At 49.2% G+C, this 15,721-nt stretch overlaps 1 protein-coding gene across 2 annotated transcripts in view; it reads left to right on the top strand.

Moving 5' to 3' along the window:
* The window catches only part of NOS1 (nitric oxide synthase 1), a gene marked incomplete at both ends in the record, with an annotated part of 88,984 nt that overhangs the window by 46,410 nt on the left and 26,853 nt on the right, over positions 1-15,721 (top strand). Inside the window, 7 exons of one of the 2 annotated variants that reach the window (XM_080717727.1) lie at positions 1,456-1,650; positions 2,054-2,139; positions 5,670-5,814; positions 7,507-7,611; positions 8,147-8,205; positions 9,380-9,481; positions 12,971-13,087. In XM_080717727.1, the coding sequence (XP_080573853.1) occupies positions 1,456-1,650; positions 2,054-2,139; positions 5,670-5,814; positions 7,507-7,611; positions 8,147-8,205; positions 9,380-9,481; positions 12,971-13,087 (809 nt within the window). The remainder of the gene's footprint in view (positions 1-1,455; positions 1,651-2,053; positions 2,140-5,669; positions 5,815-7,506; positions 7,612-8,146; positions 8,206-9,379; positions 9,482-12,970; positions 13,088-15,721) is intronic. The other variant, XM_080717728.1, reaches the window with a different exon arrangement.

The raw sequence follows: 15,721 nt of genomic DNA, 5'->3' as shown, positions 1-15,721 counted from the left end.
GTTGACTCTAAGGCTTTTACTATAGGGTAATGATTAGAATGAAGGGCAAAGACAGAGAGGAACTCTGCATTGTAACAGCTGCCGCCCCTCCCTGCCTGAGCGCCTGCGCAGCACCCAGGCTCTGACTAGATTTTACACTTTGGAAATTATCAAAGCAATTTTCCAATACCAGCACCTTAATACATTTTGATGCCTCTTCCCAATACTGGTACAAGTATCAGTTGCCGTAAGGTAACTGCAAAATTAAAAACACAATTGTAATACTAAATAAATAAACACACATGCCAGGCACGGTGGCGCACGCTTGTAATCCCCGCGCTTGGGAGGCGGAGACCGGAGGATGGCGCAGGTTCAAAGCCAGCCTCACTGGCTTAAGAGACCTTGTTTCCAAATAAAAAGTATAAAAATAGGTCTGGGAGTGTAGCCCAGAGGTAGAAGGATTCCATCCCCAGTACCACCAAAAAAATATAAATAAAAAAATAAACACACACAAGAAGCCAGGTGTGGTGGCGCACACCTGTAATCCCAGTACGTAGGAGGCTGAGAAAGAAGGATCACAGGTTCAAGGCCAGCCTCAGCAACTTAGAATGACTTTTAGCAACCTAATGAGACCCTGTTTTGATCTCAGCAACTTAGTGAGGCTCTTTGCAATTTAATGAGACCCTGTTTCAATCTAAAAAAATTAAATAGGCCGGACGTGGTGGCGCACGCTTGTAATCCCAGTACTTGGGAGGTTGAGACAGGAGGATCACGTAGGTTCAAAGCCAGCCTCAGCTACTTGGTGAGGCTCTCAGCAACTTAGTGAGACCCTGTTTCCAAATAAAAGACAGATAATGGGTCTGGGAGTATAGCCCAGAGGTAGAAATCCTCTGGGTTCCATCCCCAGGACCACAAAAAAATAAAATAGAACTGAGTGTGTGCCTCAGAGGTAACATGCCTCTGGGTTCAATCCCCATCACGAAAAAGAAATGAAGGAAAGAGGGAGAGAGGGAGAAAATGAAATTTTCAAGTCTAGCTAGTTGCTGCCCGAGGCCTCCCTCTTACATTTTTTTATCTGGATGGGTCAGCGGAATTCAGATTTTTTAAAGTACGCTTGTATTGGCGCTTCGTAATTATACATCAAAATAAGGTCCAGCGTGATTGAAACACGTGCGCACACAGCACTTGGTGCGGTTTCCCTCCGGGTCCCGCCCGCTCCCGCCCCCTCTCACTATTGAGATTAGGATGATGTGGGTACCACTGGTAAGAAAGGGGTTAAAGACGCATTCGCACCCAACAGAGACCTTCTCCTGGGAATTATTAGCAAGACTGAAAGGAATGGGACTCACCATTTCACTTTATTCTGTTTACAACGATCTTAGCAGCTTTCTTTAAAAATCAGGGCCAGGCCTGGGGGAAGCCCCGGAATGCCCACCTTCTCTTACCTCCGTCTCCTCCTCCCTGCCCTCCCCACAGAGTGACAAAGTGACCATCGTCGACCATCACTCTGCCACCGAGTCCTTCATCAAGCACATGGAGAATGAGTACCGCTGTCGCGGGGGCTGCCCGGCTGACTGGGTGTGGATCGTGCCCCCCATGTCCGGAAGCATCACCCCTGTCTTCCACCAGGAGATGCTTAACTACCGGCTCACCCCGTCCTTCGAATACCAGGTACCCCTTTCTGCAGCTTTCCATAGCTCGCCTCCCATAGCTGCTGTGTGGGTTACACGTGGGCACCATCTCAGTTCGGGCTGGCACTTTGGATGTGCAAATGTCCAGTGGCCACATGTGGCTCCCATACTGGACCGCACGGGTCTAGCTAAAAGACCAATAGAGATGAAACAAGTATTCAGGGCTCACAAGAAAAGTTGGAGAGGGACCGAGGGCCGGGTGGGAAGGGCTGGCAGGAAATTCAAGAAGGCAGCGCCCGCCCCTGGCCAGGGACACCTGCGGGGGGCCACTGCTGAATCCCTGCCTTCCGGCTACAGATTGGCAGCCACCAGCCGCAGGGGTTCCTGGGCATCTTCTGCTTAATTCTCTGATGGCTGATCATAGTCCCCTCTCCTCTTCCCAGCCCGATCCCTGGAATACCCACGTCTGGAAAGGCACCAACGGGACCCCCACAAAGCGACGCGCCATCGGCTTCAAGAAGCTGGCCGAGTGAGTGCGGGGGCGGGGATGTGCCCACAGACCCGGGAGCCCCGGAAAAGGAAGCCAGGCAGATGTTGCACCTCCGACCTCTCTGTAAAAGGGCTGGCCCATCCTCCTCACCCACCCCGTGTATCGCTTTCACCTCTGAGCCTCGGAGGTGAATCCAGCTGCGAATGGTGGTGACCGGCTGTGTGTGTGTGTGTGTGTGTGTGTGTGTGTGTGTGTGTGTGTGTGTGTTGCTGGGGAGTGAACCCCAGGGCATTCTGCCTCTGAGCTACACTCCCATACACTCCCAGCTCTGTATCTTTTTAACAGATTCTCACTAAGTTATGGAGAGCCTCTGTAAGTTACAGAGGTTGGCCACTGTGATCATTCTGTCTCAGCCTCCCAAGTACTGGGGTTGCAGGTGTGCGCCATCACGCCCAGCTCTGGCTCTATCAGGAATAGTAGCACTATTACTAAGTAATAACCTTATAGTGTGACTATAACCTTAGTAATAGTAGCACTAAGAATGGCAGGTTCACCGCCAACTTCAACAACTTGCGAGGCCAACTTAGTGAGACCCTGTTTCAAAATAAAGAATAAAATAGGGCTGGGACTGTAACTCAGAGGTAGACTGCCCCTGGGTTCAACTCCCAGTACTATAAAAAAAATAATAATAGTAATAGTCATGGTAGCCAGGCATGGTGGCACATGCCTGTAACCCCAGTACTTGGGAGCCTAAGACTGTAGGATCTTAGTTTAGTGGCCAGCCTCAGCAACTTAGTGAGATTCTATTTCAAAATAAAAAATAAACTGGAGCTGGCAGTGTGGCTCAGAATTAGAATGCCCCTGGGATCAATCCTCAGTACCGCAAAAAACTACATTTTTTTATATTATATAACAGCAATACCTTGATTGGTAATTTGCCAATTCCTGTGGTATAAATATTCCCATCATGGCCAATTGCAGCAGGAAGTCAGAGGAGGGAGGAGCAGGGATGAGTCAACTCTACCACACACAGCCTTGGGATCCTGCAGGCCCAGCCTCACTCACTCATTCACTCGTCCATTCATTCATTCATTCATCCATCCATTCATGTGTCCATTTATTTAGTTGGTAAGTGAGTGCCGTGCTCCCTCTCTGCCTGGCGCCGTGCTCGGTTGTCCTGGTGAGCCAGACCAGTGCGGTCCCTGCTCTCAGGGAGCTCGGAACCACGGAATACAGTAAGCACGTCAGCTCAGCAGGGGCCTCGGGGCGGCTCCTGCCGCCGCCATAAAATAGACTTGGCCGAGTTTGAGAGGTCCGGCAGGCTTCCTTGGGAAGTGTCAATTGAGCTGGAGATTTAGACTTCGCTGAGCCAAGAAGGGAGGACGGGAGGCGTGGACGGCGACCGCCGGGCTCCTGCTTTTCCTGAAGGATGCTCGGCCCGCAGGGACCCGCAGGAAGTAGGGTGAGGCAGGCTGAGCTGATTTCGTGAGCACACCAGGCTTGACCCAAAGAAAGAGAACCCCGCTGATGCGCTCAGCAGAGACCCCTATTTGGAGCTAGCATTTTGGAAGCAGATATTGGGATGGACTGGGCTAGCCTGAGTCCAGAATGTTCTCTGTATGCTATCTAGTTGTCTACCAGGGGCCATCTACACCACGGGCCTCAGAGGCAAGACACTGACCCCCAAAATGTAGCCACTGGGATCTCCCTCCCTTGTGCCCCGCTCTACCCTCCCGCCAAGTAAGAACTCAGCAACGGCACCCTCTCCCTGTTGGAGGATCTAGAATCTTCTCAGCGAGGACAACCTTTGGCTTCGATTCAGTTCTACTGTCTCCAGGAAAAGAAAGGAGAGAGAAATCTAAAACATTAATTGCGCTATTAGCTTTGAAGTCGACATAATGGGAGTTAATTATAGCTGCGCCGTGATGCTCCGAGACTTCCAGGGGAACCTTCCCGGCACCTTTATTCCTTTGGGTTTCTCCAGGTTTGCTCAGAGTCTTCCTGCAGCGTGGGTGGTTTCCCTAATTCTAAAAATTGAGAAATTTACCATCAGTAATACCCAGGTGGGAGAAAATTAGCAATTTGTCTACACTGAGACTCCCCCGAAGAAGAAGAAGAGGGAGGATCCCTCAGGTGCAGCCCAGGTATTCCCGAGTCTCTCGCCTCTCTGCCAGCCTGCTCCCTGCTGGCAGAGAGGAAGGAACACTGGGTTTGGGGGACTCTGGATTTAGCAAGAAAGAGGCTGCCCTTAACACTTAAACTCCACCAGGGCCTAGGTGGAGCCATCTTTTCATTCATTCATTCACACATTCATTAATTCATTGTGTGTATGTTAAGGGAGGGTACTGGGGATTGAACCCAGGGGCATTCTACCTCTGAGCTACATCTCCAGCCCTATTTTATTTTTTACTTTGAAACGGAGTCTCACTGAGTTGCGGAGGGCCTCACAAGGTTTCTGAGGCTGGCCTCCAATCCGTGATTCTCCCAAGTACTAGGATTACAGGCGTGTACCCCCATACCTGGCCATCTTTTTAAATTCATAGATTTTTTTATAGATATTTATTTAGCATGTGTTAGGTACCATGCTCTGCGCAAGGCCCTGGATTCGCACTGCTAAAGAACCCAGCCCTTTGTGGATCTAGAAACCTTAGCCGGGCGTGGTGGCGCACGCTTGAAATCCCAGCATTCAGGAGGCTGAGACAGGAGGATCGTGGTTCGCAGACAGCCTCAGCTACTTAGTGAAGCCCTTTGCAACTCAGTGAGACCCTGTTTCAAATAAAGAATATAAAATAGGGCTGGGGATGTATCTTGGAGGTCAAATGTCCCTGGGTTCCATCCCCAATACCAGAGAGAGAGAGGGAGGGAGGGAGGGAGGGAGGGAGGGAGGAAGGAAGGAAGGAAGGAAGGAAGGAAGAAAAAGAAAGAAAGAAAGAAAGAAAGAAAGAAAGAAAGAAAGATAGATAGATAGATAGATAGATAGATAGATAGGGCTGGAACTATAGCTTGGATGTAGAATGCCCCTGGGTTCCATCCCCAGTACCACCAAAAAAAAAAAAAGTCTTCTAACTCAATGCCTGGTATCTTGTTAGTGATTTGCTTCTGTGTGTGTGTGTGTGTGTGTGTGTGTGTGTGTGTGTGTGTGTCACAAACATAAACCTCATGACAGCTGCTTGCCCACAACTATGCCCTGAGTCTATTTGCTTCTAGAACAATGTCTGGCACATAGGCACTCAACAAGCATCTCACGAATGGATGCAGGAGGGAATGGATGAACGATGACCCTTGGGGCCATGCCTGGCCAACCGGGAGTCTTGAGATGGGACGCCATCAAATAGCAAGCTAACAGAATGAACCCACCATTTTCACTCACGACCCGCTGCTCTGGGGAATCTCCTAAGACGGTCGCTCTGGTGCCCGCATCAGCAGCCTCGACCCTTGAAACCATCAAGGAAGAGAGTCGGTTCTCTCTGGTCCAGCCGCGTGGATCACGGTTCTTGCCTGAATGTCCCAACCTTGCAGCTTCTCCCCTGTGTTTCTTTCCCATTTTCCTCTCTGTCTTCACCCCACAGAGCCGTCAAGTTCTCGGCTAAGCTGATGGGTCAAGCAATGGCCAAGAGGGTCAAAGCGACCATCCTCTACGCCACAGAGACCGGCAAGTCGCAAGCGTACGCCAAGACCTTGTGTGAGATTTTCCAGCACGCCTTCGACGCTAAGGTGGGTGGGGCGGGGCCCGCTGGAGTAAATGTGGTCGGGAAGGGACCAGGGGGAGGAGAATAGAGAGACACCTGGGACCATGCGAGAGGCACACGGACCCACATTTACCTAAGTGTCAGGGGCCTGTGATACTCCTCTCCCCACGAACACTCCAGGAGTCCAGGAACCACCAAATGAAACTCCATCTCAGCCAGGCATGGTGGCGCATGCCTGTGATCCCAGCACTCGGGAGACTGAGACAGGTTTGAGGCCAGCCCCAGCAACCTAGCAAGATTCCCAGCAACGTAGCAAGACCCTGTTTCAAAATAAAATAGAACTGGGGGTGTAGTTCAGAAGTAGAACACTCCTAGGTTCAATCTCCAGTAGAGAGAGAAAGAGAAGAGGAGGGGAGGGGAGGGGAGGGGAGAGGAGAGGGAAAGAGAGGAGGAGGAGGAGGAGGAGGAGGAGGAGGAGGAGGAGGAGGAGATGAAGAGGAGGAGGAGGAGGAGGAGGAGGCGGAAGAAGAAGAGGAAGGAGAGGGAGAGGGAGAGGGAGGAGGAGGAGGAGGAGGAGAAGAAGAAGAAGAAGAAGAAGATGAAGAAGAAGGAGAAGGAGAAGGAGAAGAAGATGAAGAAGAAGAAGAAGAAGAAGAAGAAGAAGAAGAAGAAGAAGAAGGAGAAGGAGAAGGAGAAGGAGAAGGAGAAGGAGAAGGAGAAGGAGAAGAAGGAGGAAGAGGAGGAGGAGGAGGAGGAGGAGGAGGAGGTCCCCATATCTGTTAGCAGGCTTATGATGAGCCATTTGGGAAATCTCTCACTTACATACAGCTCAGTAGGTTCCATTACTGCAGGACTCCTCAGAGCCTTTAATCTTTGAATATACATAGAAGAATGGATAGACTATAAATGTTTCCGAACACATCTGGCTATGGACCACTTGTTTTTATGAGCATCTCAGAAGGCTGGACCTCCTTTGAGCCTACTTTGGGAAATGTTGTTCAGGCGATGCTGAGGCAGAGTAGCATCTTTCCCCAAGGCAGGTGCCTCAGAGCTGTTTGGCCCTGGGGATGTCACAGAGCTGGAGGCAGTATTAGAGAAGAGGTTGAGAAGGACCACTGAGGCCTAGCCAGGTTGTTCTCAGCTTAAATGGAGTCAGGAAGAACCCAGGATCGGTTGGTCGCAAGAGGCCCAAGGACATCTATGTCTCGAGCCAAGCATAAGGTTGTACGCCTGTACGCTCAGTACCTGGGAGGCTGAGACAGGATGATCCCGGGCCTGAGGTCAGCCTCAGCAACTTAGCAAGACCCCCAGCAACCTAGTGAGACCATTTCAAAATTAAAAATTAAAAATAAAAATAGGGCTGTGGGTATAGCTCAGAGGCTATAGGCCCCTGAGTTGAATCTCCAGTACCACTACCAAAAAAATTGTATGTCTTCTGGCAGCCAAGCCCTTGGCTCTCAACCCCAGACTCCTGTGAACCTCAGGCCCCAGTGACCTGAGGGCCTGAGAGTCATGGCAGTGTGGGGTCAAGATCCCATGCTACCAAAAAGCTTTCGGTTCTAACCACGGAGCCCATTGAAATATTCACAGTCCAGAGTATCTGTCTCTCCTTCCAAAGGAGATGATTCAAAATGGCCCACTTCTTTTCTCTCTCCTTGACCCCATTTTCCTCCCCCCGCCCCTTGCCTTTGCCCTCGTCCCCTCCCCCACCCCCCAGGTGATGTCCATGGAAGAATATGACATCGTGCACCTGGAACATGAAACCCTGGTCCTGGTGGTGACCAGCACCTTTGGCAACGGAGACCCTCCTGAGAACGGAGAGGTGAGAGGGCCGACCCTCCTCCAGCTTGAGTTCCATCCACGGGGAAGGAGGAGGGGCTGCAGCGGGACCCCTCCCCTCTGCCCGCTGCTCAGAGGCAAACCCACCCAGAGCCTCGAAGCCAGCGACTTCGATGCCGAGATTGGACAATTCCAAATTCTCGGTGTTATTTGTCTCCCGAGTGAAAATGCCAGCTAAGGGAGCTGCGTGTTTGGGCTGCGGGCTCCAATCGTGAGTTTGGTGTCCCCTGCTCCAGACAGGGGGGCAATGATTTTTTTTTAGAGAGAGCAGGCCACAAGGGAGCGTTGTGTGCAGGTGCAGGAAGTCCACACACCCAGACCTTTAAACAGCCAGTCTTCAGCTATGCCTGCTTCCCAAGCAGCGCTGCCCACCTGACCCCCTGACCATCTCCAACAGCTGGCTCCCAGGCAGCAGGCTCCTCTTTTAATGGCTAGGGCCCTAGATCCTGTGCCCAACCCTGCCCCAGATTATCTAATAGTAGACACTTCACATTTTGCTCATCTGTTCTGACCCCCAGAAATTCGGCTGTGCTTTGATGGAAATGAGGCACCCCAACTCCATCCAGGAGGAAAGAAAGTAAGTGAGTGAGCCTTCCGACGTCACGTGACACCCGCAGGGGCCACCGACACCCATCTTTTGGCACCTGGGGTTCACACTTAGGTTCCGGATAGCGGTTGTGACCCAGAGTCCATCGGAGACTGATCTCAGCTGGTGTTATCCCCGATCCTCTGGGGCTAAGACTTTGGTCTTTGCCTACATCATTTTCCAGCTTTGGGCCTTGTTTCTTTTTCTGACAAATAGAGATCACAAGACCTACCTTAACTTCCTGATTAGTAAGAATCAAATTTAAAAGAAGAAGGAAGAGACCCGAGAAAAGTGGAGCACCGTGTGTAAATATCAGTTCCTATCCTTCTTCCCCCTTCGGAGCCCCACATTCAAAACAGGGAAAGCGCCTCTGGGGCCTTTTCTGTCTGAAATCCCAGCAGACTGTCAGCAATGTGGGGGCTGAGGACAGAGGCCAGACAACACGATCCCACAAGGCAAAGACACCTGTGGTCCCCAGACGTTCACAGAGGAATGGCGTCTGACCCGGGGCTGGCTCTAAGGGCCTTTCACAGGGTGAAACTTGGGTAAATAAAATCACCCTTGAAAATCCCTGGCATCAAGCCGGGCGTGGTGGTGCACGCTTGTAATCCCCGCGCTTGGGAGGCGGAGACAGGAGGATCGCGCAGGTTCGAAGCCAGCCGCGCTGGCTTAAGAGACCCTGTTTCCAAATAAAGTATAAAATAGGTCTGGGAATGTAATCCGGACGTAGAAGGACTTCCAAGAACCCCAGTACCACCAAAAAAAAAAAAAAAAAGAAAAGAAAAGAAAACCCCTGGCATCCTCCTCCGCGAGGTATAGCACACAGGGCACATACACAACATATCCAAAGCTAACCCGTGTTCCCTGGAGCGTGGAGCAGATCCCTGTGTCTTCAGATGAGCACTGGATGCCACTGCTGCCGGTGTTCACAGACGGTGTCATGCAGGAAATCACACATGGTTTTCTCTAGCTGAGCGCAGCGCTGAACATGGGATACCCGGGGGATGGAGCGCGACAGAACCCTGTAGTCAGCCCGTTGCTGCACCCAGCTCCAGCATCCTGGACCTCGCTCTGCTCTGCCTACCCAGCCATGCCCGCTGGCCTCAGCCGCGCCCCACACCCCTCCTCCAGGGAGAGCTAGGGCACCATCCGTTCTCCCCTCTAGGTACCCGGAACCCTTGCGTTTCTTTCCCCGTAAAGGGCCTTCCCTCCCCCACGGTGACACAGAAGTCCACGGTCTGGCTGCCGCTCGTGACAGCCAGCACAGGTAGAGCGTGTATGTGCACGTGTGCATGCGTGTGCGTGTATACACGTATGTGTGTGTGCACCTCAATGTACGCATGCCCAGTGCCCGAGCATCCTGGCCGCATCTGGCTCCCAGGAAGACCTGCATCCTAACCCACACTGTGCATCTAACTCTCAACGACCTCGAGCACACGGTGTGAATTCTCCGGGGCATCTGTCTTTCTCATCTGACAAATGGGGAGACGTGACGTCAGCCCTGCCCACCTGTGGAGCCTATGGCCCATGATCCAGGGATACCAGCACACAGGAAAACATTTGAGATAGCTCCGGCCTCGCACAAACACACGTGCTGTTATTTTTACCCCACACCCATCAACCTCGCTGCCCACACTAACGACACAGCCACCCCCTGATATATTGCATGACTTATTTGGAGAAGTGACTCAACGTGAGACTATTTTGGGGCAGAAAATACACTTGCATATATTTAGAACTTTTCCTGAGGCCGGAGCAAAACCTTTGAAGAACGCCCAGTTTAGAAACCCTGCTGCCAGGTTTCTACATAATTGTGCCTTTTTTTTTTTTTTCTTTTGCACTTAGATTTTTGTGTTGGGTTCTTGACTCAGGTTTGGGGTTTGGGGTTGTTTTGTTTATTTGGGGGGTATTAGGATTTTGTGGTTGGTTTTGCTTTGCTTGGGTTTTGCCTTGTCTGCAAACAAAACTTACCACTTTTAGGGGTAAACTGGGAGACCAGTTGTTTCCAAGTCTCAAGGTTCCTGAGCCTCTCATGCTGAGAGTTGAACCCAGAACGTCTTCCTTCCCTCTGAAAATGATTTGATAAAAAAAAAAAAAAATCCAATGTTAGCTAAGCATGGTGGTACATTCCTGTTATCCTAGTACTTGGAAGGCTGAGACGGGAGGATCACAAGTTCATAGTCAGCCTCAGCAGCTTAGCAAGACCCCGTTCCCAAATAAAACGAAAAAGCCGGGCGTGGTGGCGCACGCCTGTCATCCCAGCATTCGGGAGGCTGAGACCTGAGGATCGCGGTTCGCGGACAGCCTCAGCTACTTAGTGAGGCCCTTGGCAACTCAGTGAGACACTGTTTCAAAATAAAGAATACAAAATAGGGTTGGGGGTGTGGCTCGGAGGTAGAATGCCCCTGGGTTCCATCCCCATTACCACAAAAAAAAAGAAAGAAAATAGAGCTGAAAGTGTAAGTTGAAAGTAAAATCCCCTAGGTTCATTCCCTAGCACCACAAAAAAAAAAAAAAAAAAAGGAAGGAAGAAAGGAAGGGAGGGAAATGCATTTGCTTTTTCATGCTGAAGCTTTGGTATATGCGCATATTTACCTGAAATGTGACCTGTGACTCACTTCTGCAATGTCTAAGGACATAGCTCTGTGGAAGGAAAGCGCTGGCTGCGATAGCCGAGCTCTGTCTTAGATGCTCTAAGTCTGTGCTGTCAAAACACCAGCCACCTGTAGCCACTGAACACCCGAAGGTGGGTAGCACAAATGAGAAAGCACATTTTTAATCCCAATTTAATTAATTTAACTTTAAATTTAAATTGCCACACTCAGCAACAGCTACTAGACAGCCCGAGTATAGTTCTATCTTTTGTTCTTTGTTTTGGAGTTTTGGGGGCGGGGGTTGTTTTTTGGTTTGGGGGTTTTTCTGTTTGTTTTTGTTTCTGCAGTCCTGGGGATTGAATCCAGGGGCACTCTACCCCTGAGCTCCACACGCAGCCCTTTTTATTTTTTATTTGGAGACAAGCTGCTACATGGCCCAGGTTGCCCTCAAACTTGGAGCCCTCCTGCCTCAGCCTTCAGAGTGGCTGGGCTCACCACATCTAAGACTGCGCTCAGCTAGTACCTAGCCATTGTAGGTGAGGTCCAGGAACTAGCAAACTGGCATCCCTGGGGAACTTGTTAGAATGGCTGGCTTTCAGACCCTGCCCCAGTCCTAATGAACTTGAGTTTGCATTCTAACGAGATCCTGAAGTGATTCTTGTGCACCCTAACTAAAGTTTGGAAAACAAGGAAGCATGGTTGCATGGTTAGGGGATGGTACATTTTGTTTCTGATTTCTTACTACTTTTACTATTTTATTTTATTTTATTTTACCTTATTTCTTGGTACTAGGGGTGGAACCCAGGGGCTTTTCTACCTCCGGGCTATATTTCCAGACCTATTTTATAATTTATTTGGAAACAGGGTCTCACTAAGTTGCTGAGAGCCTCACTAAGTAGCTGAGGCTGGCTTTGAACCTGTGCGATCCTCCTGTCTCCTGGGATTACAAGCGGGCACCACCATGCCCGGCCTACTCTTACCATTTTAACTGTATAGATCTAAAGTTTCTTAGATTCTTACGTCAGGCATGGCCAGGGAATGGAACCCAGGGGCATTCTACCTCTGAGCTAACCCTCCAGCCCTATTTTATTTCTTATTTTGAAACAGGATCTCACTAAGTTGCAGAGACTGGCTGCAAACCTATAATCCTCCTGTCTCAGCCTCCCATGTACTGGGATCATAGGAAAGTTACAGGTATGGTCAGGTGAAGATACACAGTTATCATTGTAGTGGGCAGGGGTCAGTTGATACATTCTTAAATCACCTTTTGTGTGTGTGTGTGTGTGTGTGTGTGTGTGTGTGTGTGTGTGGTACCAGGGATGGAACCCAGGGGCATTGTACCTCTGAGCTACACCCCCAGCCCTATTTTTTAGTCTTTTTATTTTTTGTTTTGTTTTGATTTTTGTTTGTTATTATTTGTTTGTTTTCTTTTCTTTTCTTTTCTTTTTTTTTTTTCTTTTTGCAGTACTGGGCATGGAACCCAGGGGCATTCTACCTCCAAGCTACACCCCAGCTTTATTTCGTATTCTTTATTTTGAAGCAGGGTCTCACTGAGTTGCAAAGAGCCTAAGTAGCTGAGGTTGTCTGCGAACCACAATCCTCCTATCTCAGCCTCCCAAATGCTGGGATTACAAGCGTGCGCCACCACGCCCGGCATTAGTCTTTTTGTTTTTGAAGCAGGGTCTCACTGAGTTGCAAAGGGCCTCACTAAGTAGCTGAGGCTGTCCGCAAACCATAATCCTTTGGTCTCCACCTCCCAAATGCTGGGATTACAAGCGTGTGCCATCATGCCCAGCAGTTGATTCAATCTTGAAAAGGCCACACACGTAAGAGAAGGAAGGTACTTAGCCCGGTGCCGTAGGCCCACACCTGTAATCCCAGTGACTCTGGAGGCTGCGGCTGGAGGATCACAAGTTTAAGGGTAATGTATGCAACTTAGCAAGACCTATCTCAAAATTTAAAAAATTCAAAAAGGACTAGGGATATAGTAGAGCATTCGAGCACCTCTAAGTTCATTCCCCACTACTGCGAGAGAGAGACAGAGACAGAGACAGAGAGGGAGGTTGCTAGAACCAGAATCATAATTTGAAGATCCAAAGAGGGTGTTGTCCTTAGAAGGGGGTTCGCAGCCAATCCTCACCGACTGCCATTCATTTTGGCAGGAGCTACAAGGTCCGATTCAACAGTGTCTCCTCCTACTCCGACTCACGCAAATCATCAGGCGATGGGCCTGACCTCAGAGACAACTTCGAGAGTACCGGACCCCTGGCCAATGTGAGGTGAGCAGGGGGCCTGGGGCCGGGGAAGAGCTCCGATCTCCGAGCTCCAAGGCGGCTGGGCCTAGGGGCAAGGTGGGCCCTCCGTTGTTGGTTTTTTTTTTTTTTTGGGGGGGGGCTTCCCTCTCTTTTCCCTCCTCTATTACCCTCTGTGGAACCAGCTGTGTCCTGGCCACCTGGGGCCCCTCCCCATTAAAGCTCACTGCCTGGCCTTCCTGGGTTCACCTTTTCCTGTTACCCTCTTTCAGAGCCCTGTTACCCACAGTCCGCCCCAGCATTCGTGCTGAAGAATATTAACACCACCCAGATCGTGCCCACTGAGATGTCCTTACCAATGGATACATTTTACACTTGATAGAAGTTTTGGGGGATACTTTTCCATGACCTGAATGTACCTCAAACTCACCTAGGGATGTTTGCAATATCCCAGTACAATAACCAGGCTCTACCTCCAGAGATTCTGACGTGACAGGTGTAGAATCCGGGCCATGCGTGGCCTTTTCTCTTTATATTTCCCCAGTGGAGTTTAATGTGTAATCAGATTCTAAACACCCTCGCCTAGCCGGCTGTGGTGGCGCACACTTGTAATCTTGGGAGGCTGAGACAGGAGGATCGCGCAGGTTCGAAGCCAGCCTCAGCTACTGAGTGAGGCTCTCAGCAACTTAGTAAGACCCTGTTTCCAAATAAAGTATAAAATCAGTTTGAGAGTATAGCCCAGAGGTAGAAAGCCCCTGGCTTCCACCCCCAGTATCATAAAATATTTAAAAATAAGTACCCTAGCCTACCACTATGTTAGCCCTCCAAAGACTAGTCATATACCATGAAGTAATTTTAAGGCACATTCGAATAGATGTTTTGTTCATTTCAACCCCTGTGTGTTCAATTCAATGAGTATTTGGAAAGATATAAAACTGAATATCAAACCCTTGGTCTCACAGATACTGGTCAAGGTGAGACTGACACAGATAACCCCGGAGGAAGAATGTTCAGGCTGACCCACAAATTGCTCCCAACTTCACTACTAAACCTTTTTAGCCAAAGCTCAGAGCAATGTTTAACAGATGAAGCAGGTCGCAGAATTCCTAGCTTTGGAAGGATCGTGTCCATCAGTATATTTTTTTAAATAGGCTCTATTTTTTTTAAGCAGCTTTGGGCTCGCAGAAAAATTGAACACAAAGTACAAAGAGTCCCACATCACCGTGTCTTTACACACTGCAGCCTCCCCGGCGTCAGCATCCTACACAAACGTGGTACCTTTGTTACCACCAGTGACCCTCCATGATGCACCGTTATCAGCCAGAGCCAACAGTTTGCCTTAGGACTCACCCTCAGTGTGGGCTTTATAGGTTTTAACATCAGTACATTTTTGACTCAACATTGAACCCTCAGTTCTGGTGGTGGAACGTCTCTGGGTTGAATTCCCAGTAATATATATAATATATATCATATGTACGTACATAGATACATATACATACATACATCTGTATGTGTGTGTGTGTGTATATATATATACACACACATATACATTTTCTTAATCACAGCAGAGGCGTGACTAACACTTGTGGACCAAGCCCAGCCCAGCCACTACATAACTTTCTATAACCAATTAGCTCAGACTGATACATTCATAATTAATGATGGGAACATGACCGTTAAGTCCCAGCTAAGCAGAATGTTATCCCTTCAAAAAACAATCCTATTTATCTCATTCCTGGCCTGTATTTTTTTAAATTATACTCAATATCATCATCATCATTATTATTAATGATTAATTTTTAATTTAATTAATTTAATTTTTTGTGGTACTGGGGTTCCTGGAAACCCTTCTACCTTCAGGTTACACTCCCAGACCTATTTTTTTTATATTTTTTATTTGGAAACAGGGTCTCTTAAGCCAGCGCGGCTGGCTTCGAACCAGCGTGATCCTCCTGTCTCCACCTCCCAAGCGTGGGGATTACAAGCGTGGGCCACCACGCCCAGCTAATTAATTTAACTTAAAATAATTTTTAGAGCTGGGCGTGGTGGTGCACGCTTGTAATCCCCATGCTTGGGAGGCAGAGACAGGAGGATCGCACAGGTTCGAAGCCAGCCGCGCTGGCTTAAGAGACCCTGTTTCCAAATAAAAATATAAAATAGGTCTGGGAGTGTAGCCCGGCGGTAGAAGGGCTTCCCGGAGCCCCAGTACCACCAAAAATAAAAAATTTAAAAAAATAAAATAATTTTTAGAGCTAGGCATGGTGATGCATGCTTGTAATCCCAGCATTCGGGAGGCAGAGACCAGAGGATCACGGTTCTCAGACAGCCTCAGCTACTTAGCCAGGCCCTTTGCAACTCAGTGAGACCCTGTTTCAAAAAATAAAGACTAAAAAATAGGACCAGGGGTGTAGCTCGGAAGTAGAATGTCCCTGGGTCCGATCCCCAGTACTGCAAAATAATAATATTAGTATTTTTTGTCGGGCGTGGTGGCGCACGCTTGTAATCTCCGCGCTTGGGAGGTGGAGACAGGAGGATTGCGCACGTTCAAAGCCAGCCTTGCTGGCTTAAGAGACCCTGTTTCCAAATAAAATATAAAAGAGATCTGGGAGTATAGCCCAGAGGTAAAAGGGTTTCTAGGAACCCCAGTACCACCAAAAAATA

The sequence above is a fragment of the Muscardinus avellanarius genome (assembly GCF_963383645.1).
Source record: "Muscardinus avellanarius genome assembly, chromosome: 21".
Lineage (NCBI taxonomy): Eukaryota > Metazoa > Chordata > Mammalia > Rodentia > Gliridae > Muscardinus > Muscardinus avellanarius.
Note: the sequence above shows the minus strand (reverse complement) of the source record. Positions and strands in the feature narration are given on the sequence as shown.